The 14,607-nt window shown below is 40.9% G+C and overlaps 1 protein-coding gene across 7 annotated transcripts in view; it reads left to right on the forward strand.

The window, feature by feature from the left end:
- The window catches only part of LOC115225773 (zinc finger MYM-type protein 4), a 133,434-nt gene that overhangs the window by 82,698 nt on the left and 36,129 nt on the right, over window positions 1–14,607 (forward strand). For all 7 annotated transcript variants that reach the window (XM_036514639.1, XM_036514640.1, XM_029796724.2 and 4 more), the window contains exons 4-6: window positions 4,312–4,397; window positions 7,629–7,955; window positions 10,418–11,321. In XM_036514639.1, the coding sequence (XP_036370532.1) occupies window positions 4,312–4,397; window positions 7,629–7,955; window positions 10,418–11,321 (1,317 nt within the window). The remainder of the gene's footprint in view (window positions 1–4,311; window positions 4,398–7,628; window positions 7,956–10,417; window positions 11,322–14,607) is intronic.

Consider the following 14,607-nt stretch of genomic DNA (forward strand, 5'->3'; position numbering starts at 1 on the left):
GATGGATGGCTGGATGAATAGAGAACTAGGTGTATAGACAACTTACTTGGAAGGTTTGATAGATAGCTAATTAAGCCTATACATGGGTTGAGGAACAAATGGCTAGACTATACATGATTCCAGGGACAGATGGTCAGATGTTTAAGATGGTCTGATTGATGCTGGTTTGGTGTTTAACCCACTTGGACGTATTCCCAGTTTACAAGAATTTCAGTTGATGCTCAAATGAATTCCTGATATAGCAAGAATCGGCAAATACTTAGGTTAGTCTGGTTAAACTAGAACTTGAGGTGGCTATTCTGAATGAACATAGGTTGTCTGTGCAGAATTTCTCTGTTTACAAAAGCTTGCTTGCAAATGGTGCCGTTTCTGGTGGTGGCGCTTTATCTGCTATTTTTTTTTTTACTCGTTTCAGTCATTGGGCTATGGCCATGCTGGGGCACCGCTTTTAAGAGTTTTAAGTCAAACAAATTGACTCTAATACTTTTTTTTTTATTCTAAGTTTGGTACTTATTTTATCAGTATCTTTTGTCAAATTGCTATTACAGGGATGGAAACAAAACATAATATTCACACACACACGTGTGTGTGTGTGTGTGCATATGGTGAGCTTCCTCACAGTTTCCATCCACCAAATTCACTTAAAAAGCATTGGCTAGCTCCAGGCTATTACTCTTTACTCTTTACTCTTTTACTTGTTTCAGTCATTTGACTGCGGCCATGCTGGAGCACCGCCTTTAGTCGGGCAAATCGACCCCGGGACTTACTCTTTGTAAGCCTAGTAATTATTCTATCGGTCTCTCTTTTGCCGAACCGCTAAGTGACGGGGACGTAAACATACCAGCATCGGTTGTCAATCAATGCTAGGGAGACAAACACAGACACACAATCACACACACACATAATACATATATATATATACATATATACGACAGGCTTCTTTCAGTTTCTGTCTACCAAATCCACTCACAAGGCATTGGTCAGCCCGGGGCTATAGCAGAAGACACTTGCTACGCAGTGGGACTGAACCCAGAACCATGTGGTTGGTTAGCAAGCTACTTACCACATAGCCACTCCTGTGCCTATAGAAGATTTTTGCCCAAGGTGCTTCGTACTAGGATTGAACTGAAAACCACATGGTTGCAAAGTAACCTTCTTAACCACACAGCCATGCTAGTGCATTTTTTTTTTTTTTTTCTGTTAACCATGTAACTTAATACATCTGAACACTTAGAATGGAAAATAGTTCACAAGACAAAGATGTAGGTTGCTTAGTACTGATGCTACTGCAAACTCTAGAAGGTTCTGACAAAGATCAATGAAAATTGAATCAAACTCGTCTAGAGGCTGTTCTGGAATCAATGATAAATATTTCTCAAATAAGAGCTGATTCTTCATCAGCTGGCAGTATTTGACTTAAGAGGTCCATGATTTCCAATTAGTCGACTCTAGTAGTGGTATGCAGTATTGGTATTAAATTGATAGATTACCAATTCCAGAAAATATTTCCCATTTTCAGGTTTTTTTAGTCAGTTTGCTTTTATCTGAGATATGTGCATGTCTGTGTGTCTTGGCTGTGGAGCTCAGTCAGACACTAGTTATTTCCCCATGCTCAGAGCTGACAGAATTACAACGGTGTGGGATGGACAGATGGCTAGATGGTTAACCCTTCAGCATTCAGCTGGAATCAATGATAAATATGTCTCAAATAAAAGCTGATTCTTCATCAGCTGGCAGTATTTGACTTAAGAGGTCCATGGTTTCCAATTAGTTGACTCTAGTAGTGGTATGCAGTATTGGTATTAAATTGATAGATTACCAATTGCAGAAATTATTCCCCGTTTTTAGATTTTTTAGTCAGTTTGCTTTTATCTGAGATATGTGCATGTCTGTGTGTCCTGGCTGTGGAGCTCAGTCAGACACTAGTTACTTCCCCATGCTCAGACCTGACAGAATTACAATGGTGTAGGATGGACAGATGGCTAGGTGGTTAACCCTTCAGTATTCAGATAATTAAATTTTCAATATACTCTTTACTCTTTTACTTGTTTCAGTCATTTGACTGCGGCCATGCTGGAGCACAGCCTTTAATCAAGCAACTCGACCCCGGGACTTATTCTTTTGTAAGCCCAGTACTTATTCTATCGGTCTCTTTTGCCGAACCGCTAAGTAACGGGGACGTAAACACACCAGCATTGGTTGTCAAGCAATGCTAGGGAGACAAACACAGACACACAAACACACACACGCATATATATATACATATATACGACGGGCTTCTTTCAGTTTCCGTCTACCAAATCCACTCACAAGGCATTGGTCGGCCCGGGGCTATAGCAGAAGACACTTGCCCAAGGTGCTACGCAGTGGGACTGAACCCAGAACCATGTGGTTGGTTAGCAAGCTACTTACCACACAGCCACTCCTGCCACATTGTCTTGTAGCTTTGTGATTTCAGTGATGTGGTTGTTTATTTGTGGAATGACATTGTAAGGTAGGTGTGAGAGGCTAGATCTGGTCAGTTAGAACAGAAAACCAGTAGGATATTTGGGCCTGATAAGGCTAGTTTAAACCTTTGGCGTTGAGGTTTGTCTCTCAAATGTAATGCTTATTTATTCACATAGTTTTAAATTAACCATGCATTCTCATAACTCCAAGATTTCAATGATGCGAGTGTTTTTAGAATGGCCTTGTAGGAGTAAGTGTAAGAGCTGGTTTAAACATAAAACAAGTAGAAAATTTCAGCTTGATATGGCCAGTTTAAATGCTAAAAGGTTAAAGTGGTCTCAGGGACAGATGGTTAAGTGTTTAATTCTTTAGCATTCAAATTTTCTCTGTCAAATCATCATCATCATCATCATCATCGTTTAACGTCCGTTCTCCATGCTAGCATGGGTTGGACGGTTTGACCGGGGTCTGGGAAGCCAGTAGGCTGCACCAGGCTCCAGTCTGATCTGGCAGTGTTTCTACAGCTGGATGCCCTTCCTAACGCCAACCACTCCGTGAGTGTAGTGGGTGCTTTTTACGTGTCAGGCGAGGCTGGCAACGGCCACGATCGGATTGGTGCATTTTACACATACACACACGGAGGCCAGTCAAGGCAGCGCTGGCATCGGCCATGATTCGGGTGGTGCTTTTTACGTGCCACTGGCACGGAAGCCAGTCTTGGCGGCGAATGTATATACAAGCATAGCCAAGTGGTTTTAGGATATCATTTTTGCTGTAATGGACAAGTCTTTTTGAGCACAGCAAAATGTCGATGTGACATGTTTATAGATTGTGTGAAGGGCAGTTTTAAAAAAAGGGATGTCTGTACATCTTTATCTTTTATCGTTTCCTTGTTTCAGTTGTTGGACTGTGGCCATGCTGGGGCACTCCCTTGAAGGGTTTTAGTCAAACAGTTTGACACCAGTACATATTTTTGAAGCCTGTTACTCATTCTGTCAGTCTCTTTTGCTGAACTCCTAAGTTATGGGGATGTAAACAAACCAACAGTGGTTGTCAAGAGGTGGTGGAGGACATGCACACACACACACACACACACACACACACACACACACACACACACACACACACACACACATAAACATGATAGACTTCTTTCAGTTTCCATCTACCATATCCACCCACAAGACTTTGGTTGACTTGGGGCTATTGTTGAAGATACTTGCCCAAGGTACCACTCAGCAGGACTGAACCCAAGGCCATTCAGTTGGGAAGCAAGCTTCTTAACCACACAGCCATTCCTAGGTCTTCTAGCTTTACTCTTTTACTTGTTTCAGTCATTTGACTGCGGCCATGCTGGAGCACTGCCTTTAATCGTGCAACTCGACCCCGGCACTTATTCTTTTGTAAGCCCTGTACTTATTGTATCGGTCTCTTTTGCTGAACCGCTAAGTAACGGGGACATAAACACACCAGCATCGGTTGTCAAGCAATGCTAGGGGGACAAACACAGACACACAAACAAACACACATACATATATATATACATATATACGACGGGCTTCTTTTCAGTTTCCGTCTACCAAATCCACTCACAAGGCTTTGGTCGGCCCGAGGCTATTGCAGAAGACACTTGCCCAAGGTGCCACACAGTGGGACTGAACCCAGAACCATGTGGTTGGTAAACAAGCTAATTACCACACAGCTACTCCTGCACCTATACTGATTTAATGAATAACCATTTCAGACCTACATCTTAATCTCAAACCCTTCATGTATGTTTGTTTAAAAGTGAATGTCTTACTGTATTATTATTATTATTATTATCAGTCTATTGAAATGTGGATTTTTGTTTCTCTCTTGCAGCTAGATCACAAACCTCCACAGATAAATTCTCTTCCAAGTCTTCCCCCTTGTCAAAAACCTCACAGAAATGTATAGTATGTCATAAGGTAGGTATTTATTTTTTTTTTTTTGTTTCAGTCATTTGACTGTGGCCATGCTGTAGCACCGCCTTTAGTCGAACAAATCGACCCCGGGACTTATTCTTTGTAAGCCCAGTACTTATTCTATCGGTCTCTTTTGCCGAACCGCTAAGTGACAGCGATGTAAACACACCAGCATCGGTTGTCAAGCAATGCAAGGGGGACAAACACAAACATACACGCATACACGCATACACATATATATATATATATATACATATATACGACAGGCTTCTTCCAGTTTCCGTCTACCAAATCCACTCACAAGGCTTTGGTCGGTCCAAGGCTATAGTAGAAGACACTTGCCCAACATGCCACGCAGTGGGACTGAACCCGGAACCATGTGGTTGGTTAGCAAGCTACTTACCACACAGCCACTCAATAATATAAGATATGTTTATATCTTATATTATTGACCTCACATACTCAGTGTATGTGTTTTGCTTGCCGGCCAGTTTGCTTTGGGGGACAGCTCCCTCATAATGCTGGGTGTTAAAACACCTGGAAGTCATAGACAGGTGAGACCTGTGTGTGTGTGTGTGTACATGCATGTTGTTTCAGTCATTAGACTGTAGCCATGTTGGAGCACCCACCTTAACCCCACCTTTTTTTTTAAGTGTGGGACTTATTCAGTTGATCCCTTTTGCTGAACTGGTAAGTTACAGGGAGCTGGCAGAAACTTTAGCACACAGGGCGAAATGCTTAGCGGTATTTCGTCTGCCACTACGTTCTGAGTTCAAATTCCACCGAGGTCGATTTTGCCTTTCATCCTTTCGGGGTCGATAAATTAAGTACCAGTTACGCACTGGGGTCGATATAATCGACTTAATCCGTTTGTCTGTCCTTGTTTGTGCTCTCTATGTTTAGCCCCTTGTGGGAAGTAAAGAAATAGGTAAGTTACAGGGAGGTAAACATACAAGGTGGTATCAAAAAGTTCCTAGACTAGTTATGTTTAATAAAAAAATTGAAGTGGATTTGATTGGATTTGATGGCTCTGGGTCAGTGTTCCTGCTAATTACTAGTTATCATTATCATTGATTTAATGTTTAATTTTCCATGCTTGTATCATATTTGTGGCTGATGCCAGTGTTGTATAACTGGCACATGTGCCCATCCCTAAAAAAAAAAACGAAAAGAGTGGGTGAGGAGAGAATAAAACTTTATTCCTAAATTGGCTGACAAATTCAAAATGCTAAATATAAAACTGTGGATGACACACAAAATGATTCATGCATATATACACATTTTAACATGATCTGTCCATGATAGAAAAACAGGTGTGTTGTGTGTGTGTGTGGTGTTGTTACATGTGGTTGCTGCTGCTGTTGTTATTGTTGCTGTGCTTTTGTGAGTTTTTTTGCTGAATGGGTTGTGACTAGTTCGCATTACAGTGACCTTTCTCCCACCCCAAACCCTAATATTTGTATCACACCTTCATACATTTGGTGCATGTTTACACATATGTGTGTAATAGAAATTATAAAGGTATTGTTTATTACTACTCAGTCGTTAATATATCTCATAAGCCTGTTGTGTGTGTGTGTGTGTGTGTGTGTGTTGTTTTCAGTCATTAGACTGGCTTCGCTGGGGCACCACCTTAAAGAAATTTTTGTCAAATGACTCAACTCCACTACTTTTTATATATATGTTTTTTAAGTCTGGTATTAAGTCTGTCGGTCTCTTTTGCTGAATCGCTAGGTTAAGGGGATGTAAACACACCAACACTGGTTGTCAAGTGATGATGTGGGGAGGGACAAATACACACACACATACACACACGACAGGCTTCTTTCAGTTTCTGTCAACCTAATCCTCTCACAAGGCTTTGGCTGGCCTGAGGCTATAGTAGAAGACACTTGCCCAAAGTACCACGCAGTGGGACTGAACCCGGAACCTTGAGGTTGGGAAGCAAACTTCTTACCACACAGCCACACCTATGCCTCTATATTTAGATGAAATAAATCATCTTAGCGATGGAACTCGAAGTAGAGAAAACGAATAGGATTTAAAACCTCTTAATCAGAAAAGATTTGAGTCGTGGACCAAAACACTTGTCGTTTTTATTGATATTTTGTTATTAATTTGTTATAGTACAAGTATGTGTGTATTTAGCATTTTACTTGTTTTGTTTTTGTTTTTTATTTTTCAGTTTAAAATTAATTGAGTCATGTCTTCAAGAATTCCGGAATGTGACTTTTTGTCTCTTCGATATACATACATATATATTTATATACAATTGCAGCGTGGAAGGTGTTTGTAAGCCATTTAAGAAACACACAAAAGCCGTTCGATTCACTTCAACATTTAAGTTTAATTTGTCAAAATATTTTCGTCGCGGTCTCAAAGCGACGAAAATATTTTGACAAATTAAACTTAAATGTTGAAGTGAATCGAACGGCTTTTTGTGTGTTTCTTAAATGGCTTGCAAAACACCTTCCACGCTGCAATTGTTTTCGTTTCAGCACATGATCTCAGATCAAATTACTTGCTATGCGAGTACATCTCCGTAATATATTTATATATATGTATATATATAAATTAAATTAGAGATAAAACCACTATTAGGCAAATCAAACAGTGAAAAACATAACCGAAAACATAGAATTAAAATTAATATAATATACAAAATATCTAAAATTATTGATTTACATTTATAAATTTATATATGTATATATATATATATATATATTATTTATTATTTTTTTTTAATCAAATATATATAACTATCAAAAAATATATTTATTACTCTACCTCTGGTATTTGAGTACTCTTTTTTCCACCTTGTTTCACATTTATGTGCTTACTCCCGTATATATATCATCATCATCATCATCGTCGTTTAACGTCCGTTCTCCATGCTAGCATGGTTGGACGGTTCGACCGGGGTTCTGGGAAGCCAGAAGGCTGCACCAGGCTCCAGTCTAATTTGGCAATGTTTCTACAGCTGGATGCCCTTCCTAACGCCAACCACTCCGTGGTGTGTGTGTTTGTACTTCATTATCTGGATATCACATAATATTTGCCTAATAGTGGTTTTATCTCTAATTTAATTTATATTTATACTGTAAAATTAGATTTAATCCTAAATCTAATTTTTCCCTTAAGTTTAGATTTACTCCCTAATATTATTATTATATGTATATATATATATTTTTTCATGTATGCATATTAATGTTTCCTTTATTTGCAATCTTTCAGATCGGTAAATGCAAATATAACATTGTCCGAAATGGTGACAATAAACATTTGTGCGACGACGAGTGTTTCCGACAATTCCGAGTGAGTCCGACTGTCTATCTCCGCAGCATGTCACCAGTCAATGCTTCGGCGTCTAGTTCCATATCGGTGGCATCTTCGATGGAGCAGGCGACACCACACTATAAGATTTGCAGTGTCTGTCAGCTAATGAACATAAACACCAATAAACATTTCCTCAATTGGCAAGGATTGGACTTCTGCGGTGAGGAATGCCTCGGTAAATTCCAAAGCAGTTTAGGAGGTACATGCTCCTTCTGTGGATCACAGGTAAAGTATGAACTTTCTGTTCTCTGAGAAAAGAAGGCTATGAATATAGCTTCCTCCTTCTGCACTCAATCTGTCCCTGATGTGTATCATTCCCACAATTCATTTTCCTAAAACTTACTCTTCCATCACTCTCCTAACTGCAGCATACCCATTCAGCTGTTGTAATTCAATTCAATTCAATTCAATTTTTATTGGCTCAAAAAGCAAAAAGCAAAAGCAAGGCCATGTAGGGGGACAGGGAGTTATGTACAGGGTCATACAAAGAGTTCAGGCCATTTCTGGTCAAGAGAGACTTTGAACCGAGCGGTCGTCGGCATCTTCACTATCTCATCCGGCAGCGTATTCCATGGATCCGCAACCCGGACGGAGAAAGCCCCTCTCCTTCGATTTAGATGAAATCGTCGCAGATAGAACTTTTTGGAGTGACCCCGCAGCCCCCACTCTGGAGCAGGAGTGAAGAACAGCTCTTTCGAGAGGTTACACTTTCCGCTTATGATGTTGTGAGGCCATGTAGGGGGGCAGGGAGTTATGTATGGGGAAGGTGTTCATACAAAGAGTTCAGGCCATTTCTGGTCAAGAAAGAATTTGAACCGAGTGGTCGTCAGCATCTTCACTATCTTGTCTGGCAGCTTATTCCACGGATCCGCAACCCGGACGGTGAAAGCCCCTCTCCTTCGATTGAGATGAAATCATCGTAGATAGAGCTTTTCGGAGTGACCCGCGCAACCCACGCTCTGGAGCAGGAGTGAAGAACAGCTCTTTCGAGAGGTTACACTTTCCGCTTATGATGTTGTGAGCGAGAATGAGATCACCAGGGCGTCGTCGTTTTTCTAGAGAATAAAGGTCGAGCGTCTTCAGCCTTTCTTCATAAGACAAATGCAATTATATGAAAGCAGAATTGCACATGTTTTATCTCCAGCATTTTTGTGCTCCCACTCACCCTGCATGGAACCATATACTTGTCTCTCTTGCATCCTTAGTATCATCCCTTACTGCTTTATTTTCCACTGAACACCACTTTCACTTTCACTTTGTATATCCTCTGATTCTCTCAATGGCAGCCTCTCCCCTTTCCCCACTTTTCATGTTTGTCTCCCAGTATTTTCACCCCTATGTACCTCTGACCTAATCCCTGGCGCTGTGCATTTCTTGCCCACTCCCCACACTTTACATCACCTGTGCTGCATCCTATTGATTCTACCGTCTCTCCGCCCAACCAATGTTCACCGTTAACCACGCTCACACTTGTGTTCACCATTCACTGCATTCACCCCTTTCGCCATCTCTATCCATCTGCCACTTTCCTTTCACTCTCTTGTGAATTTATCATCTACCCATTAATGCTGTCCAATCCACTGGACCACTTTCATATATCCACCTTATAAGTTGCAGATATATTCAATTAACTATATCTGTCTTTTACACTTTTTGGAATTGGCAGTAGATTGGCAGAATCATTAGAATGTTGTAGTTAGTAGTAGTAGACAGCATTCACCTGGGGTGGGCTGAGCTGGCTTCATTCATCCTCAATGCTGCATCTCTCACAAACGCCGACCTGGCCTGGTGATTTGACGTTAACGCCCGCGTGATCTCCAGCCACTCCTTAGTCCAGCGGCGAATGCCATAGTCATGGGGGCCTAGGTTGGGTTCCAGATCAGCCTTGACTGTCATCAACCCAGACGGAGAAAGCCCCTTTCCTTCAATTGAGATGAAATCGTCGCAGATAGAGCTTTTCGGAGTGACCCACGCTCTGGAGCAGGAGTGAAGAACAGCTCTTTTGAGAGGTTATACTTTCCGCTTATGATGTTGTGAGCAAGAATGAGATCACCACGGCGTCGTTGTTTTTCGAGAGAATAAAGGTCGAGCGTCTTCAGCCTTTCTTCATAAGACAAATGCTTGAGACCAAGAACCGGTGTATCTGTTATTGGGGTCTAATATTTAAATACATTCTGTTGTTTCTCTGTTTCCTGCTGCATTGTGCATAACAAATAAACACACCACACTCATCACACAGGTCAATCTAAAGAATTGGCAAAACACAGTCATTGGGTTACCACGTATCTCTTGTAATATTTCTCTGTCTCACACACACACTCACTTAGGCCTGTGTGCACGCACACACATGCAGAAACACACGTGTACACACATTTACACTAACATACAGGCACTTACACGCATACAGGCACTTAGACACACATACAGGCATTTACACATACATACAAGCACACACACATACATACAGGCACACACACATACAGGCACTTACACACACATACAGGCACTTACACACATACAGGCACTTACACATACACACATACAGGCACTTACACACACATACAGGCACTTACACACACATACAGGCACTTACACATACACACATACAGGCACTTACACATACACACACATTGTGTTTCCTTGAAGCCGTTGCACATCTGATTAATTTCCTTCTTTCTTTCTTGCAGGTTCCTCCTTCGGCAAAAGCTAAATATTGCCTGAAACTAGGTACGGAGATTAAACAATTTTGTGGCACCCAGTGCCACGCCCAGTTCAAAAAGAGACTTAAAGTTTGTTGTTACTGTCAGAAGGATCTGACTAATGTTTCTGATTCCTTTATGGCCCCTGTCGGTTGGGAACAGGGAGTGTTCAAGGACTTCTGTAGCCCCTCTTGTCTGCAGAAATACGAAGAGAAAAATAACAAGGATGTAGAAATTATTGGCGTTGAACAGAGTAAAAAACGTTTGCCTTGTGCTGTCTGTGGCAAGGTGTGGTTGGTGAAGCACGAAGTAAAGTTTGAGGGCAAGGTCCACAAAATGTGTAGCGACCCGTGTTTATCCGCATTTCAGTATGCTAATAAACTAACAATGAATACTTGTGACAATTGTGGTGTTTACTGCTACAATGAAGGTATGCAGCCGCAATACATCCAGTTTGAGGGACAGCAGAAACGCTTTTGTAGTTTCATGTGTGTCAATACCTTCCGTGCTCTCAACAAAAAAGTTGTGTCATGTGCTTGGTGTGGCTCCAAAAAGGGTAACTTTGATATGATAGAACGAGTCGACGCCAACAACAAATACCAGCTGTTTTGTTCCCTTAATTGTCTTTCTTTGTACCGAGTTAACCTGCAAGCCACTTCCAACCAAGCGGTGACGTGCGACCACTGTCGTAAGTTCGTCCCTGCCCAGTATCACTTGACCATGAGTGATGCGTCGGTGAGAAATTTTTGCTCCTATAATTGCGTGATGGCGTTTCAGTCACAGTTTTCCTCTCCAACCTCATCAACCACTGTGGCTCCTACTCCGACGAAGAGTCAATCGATATCTCTTTCACAGTCGTCGCAATCAAAGTCTTCAAAGCCAGCAACAAGAAGTAAGTTGCGATTTTTCTTATTTATTTTAAAAATAATATCGCAAAATGATAATTATTACATTTTTTTTCCACTTTAGCACATATTCAGGTGAAGAAAATTGCTTTTAGTACATTAAAACTTCTGGGTAGCTCAGCTTTGCATACAGAAGGCGCAGGAGTGGCTGTGTGGTAAGTAGCTTGCTACCTAACCACATGGTTCCGGGTTCAGTCCCACTGCGTGGCATCTTGGGCAAGTGTCTTCTGCTATAGCCCCGCCGGCCAATGCCTTGTGAGTGGATTTGGTAGACGGAAAAACTGAAGAAGCCTGTCGTATATATGTATATATGTAATATATATATAGTATATATATATATATATATATATATATATATATTATATATGGCGTTAGGAAGGGCATCCAGCTGTAGAAACACTGCAAGATCTGACTGGCTGGTGCAGCCTTCGGGCTTGCCAGACCCAGTTGAACCGTCCAACCCATGCTAGCATGGAAAGCGGACGTTAAACGATGATGATGATGATGATGATGCATGTGTGTATTTGTGTGTGTCCCCCTAGCATTGCTTGACAACCGATGCTGGTGTGTTTACGTCCCCGTCACTTAGCGGTTCGGGAAAATAAGTACTGGGCTTACAATAGAATAAGTCCTGGGGTCGAGTTGCTCGATTAAAGGCGGTGCTCCAGCATGGCTGCAGTCAAATGACTGAAACAAGTAAAAGAGAGAGTAAAGAGAGAAGATATGGCAATTTTAAAAAAATTTTAAATTTTTTATGTTAAAGATATTTTGGGGGAAGGAAAAGTGTTGTATGTGCCATCAAATATGTCTATACACAAATAATAATGACTATTTCATATGAAATGTGTAGAATTTCAAAAAGTCCCCTTCCTATGTAAAACAAGCTAATTGACTCACCATGTGTCTCAAGTGCTCCTGCACAGAACCAAGTATACTCTGTTCCGGAGCAGTAAGGTTTAATATTGATTTAATGTTTCTCCTTTATCTTCTGCTTTTAAACCATCACATCCCATCTATAAACCCTACCACTTGACTTTCATTATTCTGCTCTTTGAAACCCTTAAATTAATGGCAAAATTGAGATCTTTTCGGTTTGACCGGCAGTTTTTAAAAATAATTTCTAGGTAACTAAACACTTTTAAACTTCGTATACTGGTAGAATGTCTTTATAAAACATCTTTTTCTCTTGGCTTTATGAAGAAAATTCTATGGTTTGTAAGATATTTGTTGTTTTTTTTTCTCTTCAATTTCTTCTGCAATTTCAACCAATCAATGACGTCTATTGAGGTGAATTCTGTTGCCGTATGAATATGTCCCTCGTTTAAGAAACAGATTGGGTTTATTTACATTTGTGAAGGAAAAAAGATACCCTTCCCCTCACCCCTAACCCTAAAACAGATTGTCCCCTCACCCCTAACCCTAAAACAGATTGAAATGCACTAGATCGATACTAGGGTCATAATTATGGGTGACAATTTCATATGACACCGCTAGAAAAAACTGCCGGTCAGATCCCAAGATTGTTTTTTCAATTTTAGTCCAGTGGTTCTCTACCAAAGCCCATATGACCTTTAGGGGTCCATATAAGATTTTGTTGTCAATGTTTGTGAAAAAAATTACTTGTACTTCTACAATACGCAAAATATTTTAACAATTTTTAAAATACAATTCCTAATAGTATTTAACTATAAAAATATAATAGGATTTTTTAAAGCATCAAATGGCAATGGGGGTTCCGGCTGAGTAAAATTAAGGACCCAAAGGGTCCATAATTAGAAAATAGTTGAGAACCACTTGTCTAGTTATTTTTATTTACATTTGATTGGGTTAGGGTTTGAAGTGTGAGACACAACCAGGGATGGCAAAAGGAAGATTAAGGGTAAGTATGTCAAATAAATTGATTAGGGTTGTGGTCCATAACTGTGTCTGTGGGTTAGGGGTTATAAAGTATTAGTGTATAATTTGTTAGTCTGTCATCAACTAATTTCTTGGTTAAGATCTGTTGGGCCTCAATCTAGAATATTTGTGGTTTTAAAGTAGTCACACCTCTCTGTGAGGTTTGCAAAATGGTTTTTGAAACTGCCTGTTCCACATTCTTTAAGACTCACTCATTGGCCTCCTCTGACTGACATGTGTTTGCATCTGTCCCTTCATTCTCCCTCTTCTCTCCTCAGGACATCCCTGAAGACATAGTCTTTATGTAGTAACATTCAGGAACTTTGTCAACGCCCCACCCCCCTTCATTCATCCTTGTTCACACTGAATCATTATCTCACTTTTATTGGAAAACTGTTGGGGGAAAAAATTTCTCCCCCAATTTCTTTCCACTCCTCCCTTCACCTTCCTTTTCCTCCTCCTCTCTGCCTTCCCCCTCCCCTTTTGCCTTCTTTTTCCTCCTCTTTTGCATTCTTTCTCCTCCCCTTCTGCCTTCTTCCTCCTCCCCTTCTGCCTTCTTCCTCCTCCCCTTTTACCCTCCTCTCCTGCCTTCTTTCTCCTCCCCTTCTGCCTTCTTCCTCCTCCCCTATTGCCTTCTTCCTCATCCCCTTTTGCCTTCCTCCTCCCCTTCTGCCTTCTTCTCTCCTCCTCCCCTTTTACCGTCCTCTCCTTCTGCCTTCTTCCTCCTCCCCTTTTACCCTCCTCTCCTTCTGCCTTCTTTCTCCTCCCCTTCTGCCTTCTTCCTCCTCCCCTATTGCCTTCTTCCTCCTCCCCTTTTGCCTTCCTCCTCCAACCTTTTGCCTTTCTCCTCCTCCACTTTTGCCTTTCTCCTCCTCCCCTTTTACCCTCCTCTCCTTCTGCCTTCTTCCTCCTCCCCTTTTACCCTCCTCTCCTTCTGCCTTCTTTCTCCTTCCCTTCTGCCTTCTTCCTCCTCCCCTTTGCAGTCTTTCTCCTATTCACCTCCCCTCTTCCTCTATTTTTCCTCTCCTCCTCTCCCTCTTTATCACCTTCCTGTCATCCTCCTCCTCCTTCATCATCATGTCATGCCTTGTTTTCTCACATTGAGTTTCCTAATGTTTTTATTTTTATTTTTTATTGTATTTGTTTCATTTGCAGCTTCCCCCAATGTTTGTTTTCCTAACCATCTTCCCAATTATCTTTGAAATTAAGTCAACTTCTAACCAATTACTATTATTATTATTATTATCATTATCATTATTATTATTATGCTTCTACCATGCTTGTTCTTTTTCCTTTTTATTGTATTCTTGTATTCTTTTACGTACTTATTTTTGCTTTGTTTTTGTTTTATGTATTGGTTTTCTCACCACTGTCGAG

This window comes from Octopus sinensis, linkage group LG28, assembly GCF_006345805.1.
Source record: "Octopus sinensis linkage group LG28, ASM634580v1, whole genome shotgun sequence".
In the NCBI taxonomy this organism is placed as follows: domain Eukaryota; kingdom Metazoa; phylum Mollusca; class Cephalopoda; order Octopoda; family Octopodidae; genus Octopus; species Octopus sinensis.